Below are 6,215 nucleotides of genomic sequence, written 5' to 3'. Positions count from 1 at the left end.
CAGGATACTGTCCAGGAGTGGTGTGCTGTAAAGGAGGAACATCTGTACGCGAACTGTTGGTTTAACAAATTAGGATGGGGTACTTAACTCGAGTCAAGTCCCAGCCGGGGGTTCTAGGAACCCACACGGCGAGGCTTGGTTCTTTACAGGTGAACCACGAACCGCTCGATACCCCCGAGCTTGGGCCAGGATCTCGTCTGGCGACTCATTTCCCCGAGTAGGGGCCGGGAGCTCGTCCGGCGGCTCTGTACCCTGAGCAAGGGCCGGGATCTCGTCCGGCGGCTCTGTTCCCTGAGCAAGGGCCGGGATCTCGTCCGGCGGCTCGGTTCCCTGAGCAAGGGCCTTCATTTGGCGTTGTTGACGTAGGGCTGCTAGTTGGTGAGGGACTCGGTGCTACGATGGGTGGCGCTACTTCAACTGGAAGTAAGCAGAGCTTCGGGATGGCGCGTTGAACGATGCCGAAGGTCGACTTCACGGTGGCGACACGAACAAGGCCGTCAGGGCCGGGATGAACGCTGAGCACGCGTCCCAGGGGCCATTTCAACGGCGGTGCTCTCTCATCTTTGAGAGCGACGATGGAACCAACGGCTAGATTGTCCATGGCTTCTGTCCAGCGGTAGCGACTTTGCAGGGTAGCGAGATACTCCTTGTGCCAACGACTCCAGAAATGCTGAGTTAGCTGTTGTACTCGTTCCCATCGAGACAACCTGGATTCAGGAACTTCACGGCAATCTGGATCAGGTACCGCATTCAACGGACGACCAATCAGGAAATGTCCTGGAGTCAGAGCAAGCTCATCGGATGGATTGTCCGGCAACGGCGTGATTGGGCGAGAGTTTAGCATTGACTCGACCTGAATCAATGCGGTTTGCAGCTCGGATTCGGTTAGGTGGGCATTTCCGAGGATTTTGCGAAGCAGGGTCTTCACGGATTTCACGCAGGCTTCCCAGATTCCACCGAATGTGGGAGAGCGAGGTGGGATGAAGTGGAACTGTATTCCGTTGTCTGCGCATTCGTTTGCTACGGCATCTTGGTGAACTTGAGTTCGGAAAAGCTTCCGCAGTTCTTCCAGTTCTCGCTGTGCTCCAACAAAGTTCGTGGCGTTATCGCAGTAGATATGCGCAGGCTTTCCTCTACGGCCGACAAATCTTCGCAGGCTCGCAATGAATGTGCTAGTGGTCAGATCCGACACAAGGTCCAAGTGCACGGCTTTGGTAGCCATACATACGTATACGGTGATGTAGGCTTTGAAGAATGGCGATCTCTTATTTCGGAGTGACGTTCTCACGTACATTGGCCCAGCCAAGTCAACGCCAACATTCTGAAACGGGTACGCCTGGTTGACCCGAACAGATGGCAGATCCCCCATCAGCTGCTGCAACGGCTTGGGTTTGGCACGTGCGCATACCATGCAGCCGTGAACAATGTTGCGAACCAAGTTCCGTCCGCCGAGGGGCCAAAATCTTTGGCGCAACGAGGATAGTAGTAAGCTGGGACCGGCATGGAGCGTCTTATGGTGTTCTCTCGTGGCGATCATGTCGGTGAAACGATGTTTGGGGAGGACGATCGGGTGTCTTCCGTCGACAGGTATCGCTGCATTGTGAAGCCGGCCGCCGACACGAATAATGCCGTCTACGAGTGTCGGGTGCAGATACCGTAGCTTGGATTTACGGTTTACTTTTCCGACGGTTTCAAGTTGGCGTATCTCGTTGGCAAAGTACTGCTGTTGTATGCGACGGACCAGATTGAGCAGAGTGCGATCAATGTCAAGAGCCGTCAACGGGCCGACAAGAATAGGCTGGTGATTCTTACGGTGGAGACAATTAGCGGCGAAACGTCGAAGAAGTGTGCCGATCCGAAGTAGCTGACGAAGACTGGAATAGCGATCGACGATATCTGACGGTTCTACGCTCACGACCGGAAGGGCAATAGTCTGTCGGACCTCCGGTTGGTCTGAGTTTGAGGTCGCTACGACGTACTTCGCTGGCCAAGGAGCGAATATTAGTTTCAGCCACTGCGGTCCGTTCCACCACAGTGCACTGGCAAGGAGTTCATCGAGGTCCATTCCTCGAGAAACGAGATCAGCGGGATTGTCTTCGGATGGGACGTGATTCCAAACGGCGTGAGACGTCAGCTCTTGGATTTCAGCCACTCGGTTGGCTACGAACGTTTTCCATGTCGATGGAGTTGCGGATATCCAGTTCAAGACGATGGAAGAATCGGTCCACAGATATGTGGTTGCGGTGATGTCGATGCTGTCCTGAACTTGTTTCAGAAGTCTGGACAGGAGTTGAGCTGCGCATAGCTCGAGGCGTGGAATGGTTTGAGTCCCCATCGGAGCGACCTTGGACTTAGAAATCACCAAGCGAACTGTACAAGGGCCCTCGGCAGGTATTGACCGGAGATAGATGCATGCACCATATGCAGACTCTGAAGCGTCGCTGAACCCGTGAATCTCCAAGCGGTCGTAACCCGGACGTAACACATGGCGAGAAACTCGAAGGTGGGCAAGTGCTGAAAACTTCTGGTGAAATTCGTGCCATTCGTGAGCGAATCCGTTAGCCACGGGTGTGTCCCAGTCGAGATGGAGCTTCCAAAGACTCTGCAGCATGATTTTCGCCTTTGCAATGGTCGGTCCAATCAAACCTAAGGGGTCGAAAAGACTGCTGATCTGAGAGAGGATCGTTCGTTTGTTCAGAACCGTGCATTCCTTCCAATTCGGCGTCTTGAACGAAAGAAAATCGGTCGACGGTTCCCAGCGGAGGCCAAGTGCAGTCACGGAGGACTCGTGGTCCAAATCGAGTAGTGTTTTCGTCTCTCGGAGCTCCAACGGAATGGTATCAAGAATAGCTTGACAATTCGAAGACCATTGTCGGAGAGGAAGTCCTGCGCATGCGAGCATTGCAATGAGCTGGTTGCAGGTAACGGCGAGAGATTCAGCATCGTCAGAACCGGACAGCAAATTGTCGACGTAGAAGTCGTGGCGGACAGCGGGTTCCGCCAGCGGAAAATGTTGCCCTTCATCATCGGCGAGCTTCTGCAGCACCCTAGTTGCCAAAAATGGAGCACTGCTTGTGCCGTATGTGACGGTGCGGAGCTGGTAGCTCTTCAGTGGAGCCTCGGGATCGTCGCGCCAGAGAATTCGCTGCAGCGGTTGGTCGGTGGGATGGACCAAAATCTGCCGGTACATTTTTTCAATGTCCGCAGATAACACGAACTGGTGGATTCGAAAACGGAGGACAATCGTCACGAGAGTGTCCTGGATTGTGGGACCAGGAAGCAGGACATCGTTCAGCGAGATACCGGACTTCGAGCGGCATGATGCGTCGAATACGGTACGAAGCTTTGTAGTGGTGCTGTCGAGTTTCATCACAGCGTGGTGTGGAAGGTAGTATTGCGGTTGCGCGTCGATTTCATCGGGGCCAATCTCCCGCATATGTCCCAATCTCACGTACTCGTGGATGAACTGCTGATACATCGCCTTCTTATCGGGACTCGCACCGAGTGATCGTTCCAGAGAGAAGAAGCGGCGGGTGGCGTTGTATTTGTTGTCCTTTAACTGCCAAAGCAGCTCGTCACGCTTGGGCAGCTTGACGACGTAGCGGCCTTCGGAGTTGCGGGTGGTGTTCTTCAAGAAATGTTCCTCACAGTATCGTTCCGACGGAGACCATCCCTTTGCATCGTGGACTTCTTCGAGCTGCCAGAATCGGTTGACCAATTCATCGATTGTGCAGGGATTACTGAACTGGCACTTGCGTGGATCGCTGTGATCGTGGTTTTCCAATAAACACTCTCCGGAGACGACCCAACCGAACTCTGTGTTCTGCAGAAGCGGTAACTCTTCCCCGAGTGATATCCTGCCGTATCGAAGAATTTGGAAGAAATGGGCGGCACCCAGAATCATGTCGATGTCGCCAGTAACAGCGAATGTTGGATCTGCAAGCTCCACGTGCTTTGGAATCGGCCAGTGGCGGGCTTCTACCGTCGACTGGGGCAGCTTGACGGTAATGGAAGGCAGAACGAGCATGGAGCATTGTACGGAGAAGGGAGTGACTCGAGAGGAGATGGTTATCGTGGCCTGGTATTCAACCAGCGTTGTAGTGTTTCCGATTCCGCTTATCGGGATAGCATGCGGCAATCGGATGCGAGGAAGCTGCAGTCGTTCGCAAAGAGCCCCAGAAACAAAGTTGCGTTGGGAAGCACAGTCCAGCAAGCAACGAGCAGTGACGATGCGACCTCTACCGTTACGGATATTCACTAGCGCAGTCGGAAGGAAAACGGTTCCAGGAATCACTTCACCAGTATGTGATACGAGGGCAGTCTGAGAACTCATGGAAGGCGCATGAATGTGGGATAAGTTTGCGATTGAGGTAGAGGTAGACGGTTGCTGGATGGGAGCTTGCGAAACAGACTGGGGTGACAGTGAGTTTGGAGCATGCAGCGCAGATGCTGCGGTGAGAGTCGGCTGGAGGGCAACACAGCAAGTTGATCCGGTGGCTTGACCAGAAGCGGGATTGTCGTCAGAGGGCTCAGTATGAAGAAGCGTGTGGTGCTTCTTGGTACATGTACGGCATCTTGACCCAGAACAGTTCCGGGCATAATGGGAACTCGATCTCAAACAGTTAATGCAAAGGTTTTTCTGTCTTACCAGATCGATCCGTTGGCGAAGGTTGAGTTTCCGAAATTCCGGACAGCTGTACAGGTAGTGACTCTCACCGCACTTGTCGCACGGCTTCGGCTTGCTGGCGCTGGAAGAGGGTGTACTGGATACTGCAGTTTGCTGTGTAGCTGCGACTGGAAAGGCTGCTAGCTTGGATGTCGGATTTGGCTTGCTGCGAGGAGGAGCGGTGTTCGAAGTGGCTGAAGAAACTGCTTGCAAAACTCGAGCGTAGTTCTGGAGGAAGTTTACCATCGTCACGTATGATGGCATTGAAGTTGACGCACCAGTGCTTGTGTCCTCTGATGTGCCGGCGGTTCCTCCCAGAACCGAAGCGATGTTGTCAGCATCGAGTTTGCTACAGTGGTTCTCCCATTCCCGGAGCGTACAAGGATCGAGGCGTATAGATAGCTGGTAAACCAGGATAGAGCTCCATCGGTCTGCTGGTTCACCCAAGCTCTTCAGAACGGAGATCTGCTGCTCGAAGCGATCGATCAGCGCAAGCAGATCTTCAGCTGATTCCTTGCGCATCGCTGGAGTGTCGAAAAGCGTCCGAATGTGACACTTGATTAACTGCCGGTTGTTCTCAAAACGCAGCCGCAACGTTCGCCAAGCGTCCTTGTAGCCCTGCTCGCTTATTTTGATAGGGTCGAGAATGCGCGCTGCCTCTCCTTGAACGAGGCCCTTCAGATAGTGCATCTTCTCGACCGCACTGATGTCGCTCCGGGAACCTACTGCGGATTCAAATGAATCGCGAAAAACACACCAGTCTTCCAACTTACCGCTAAACTTGGGTAGGTTAAGCTCCGGAAGCCTGATGTTCATTGGTCTCGATGGTGCGGGGTTGGCAGAAGGGGGAGAACGTGTTTTCTTCGCCAGTTTGGCCAAGTAGAAGGACCGAAGAGCATAATAGCGACCGTCGAACAACTGCCGTTCCTTTTTCAGGTCGATTGGCTCTTTATCGGTGGAAAACATCTCCAATTTCACCACCGTCCGGTGAAACTCGTCGTAAAATTTCTCCAACTTTTCCGCCCACGCTTCTACTTGGCCCGCAAACTTACTGTCCTTGTCGAACTCCTTCGCATAATATTCCAACAAAGCCATTGAATCGACAATATTCTGCTTCGTCAGCTCCAACTCACTGAATTTCCTCTCGTCGGCCATTTTCTTCTTCGGTAGCGCCGTATTCCCGTTCACTCACGCACTTTTCAACCTCCAAGAATCCAAAATGCACCCGAGCAGTCAATTTGCCAAATAAAAATTTCACCGCGAAACTTTAACACTTTTTCGAAAATCTCTCTTCAGAAATATTTACGTTCCAGCACGGCGCGCACCGTTCAGGCAGTAGGTAAACAATGCACACTACCTACGCTATCGTCAGCTGGCTGTGTCTCGCACGCACTACTCGTTGTGACGATGTAAATATTCTGCGATGGTGGATTCTTGGAGGGAACACTATGCGGTTTTGTTTGCACTACCGCGTAAAATGGCTAGTTTGCCGCTTGGGGACGCTACCGAAAATCACCTTTCGCGCACTTTTTCTGGCTTTACCCGTCTA

The 6,215-nt window shown here is 53.0% G+C and overlaps 1 protein-coding gene across 1 annotated transcript; it reads right to left on the bottom strand.

Annotated features, from left to right (window-relative positions):
• Nucleotides 1–205: 205 nt before the first annotated feature.
• LOC131681189 (uncharacterized) lies at nucleotides 206–5,821 on the bottom strand. Its single transcript, XM_058961899.1, has one exon. It carries the CDS (start codon nucleotides 5,819–5,821, stop codon nucleotides 206–208), a length of 5,616 nt encoding a protein of 1,871 aa, XP_058817882.1.
• Nucleotides 5,822–6,215: the final 394 nt, after the last annotated feature.

The sequence above is a fragment of the Topomyia yanbarensis genome, chromosome 2, assembly GCF_030247195.1.
Source record: "Topomyia yanbarensis strain Yona2022 chromosome 2, ASM3024719v1, whole genome shotgun sequence".
Classification (NCBI taxonomy): Eukaryota; Metazoa; Arthropoda; class Insecta; order Diptera; family Culicidae; genus Topomyia; species Topomyia yanbarensis.
Note: the sequence above shows the minus strand (reverse complement) of the source record. Positions and strands in the feature narration are given on the sequence as shown.

Coding starts and splice junctions, on each gene's coding strand:
- LOC131681189 (XM_058961899.1), bottom strand. CDS start 5,821: ATGGCCGACGAGAGGAAATTCAGTGAGTTGGAGCTGACGAAGCAGAAT.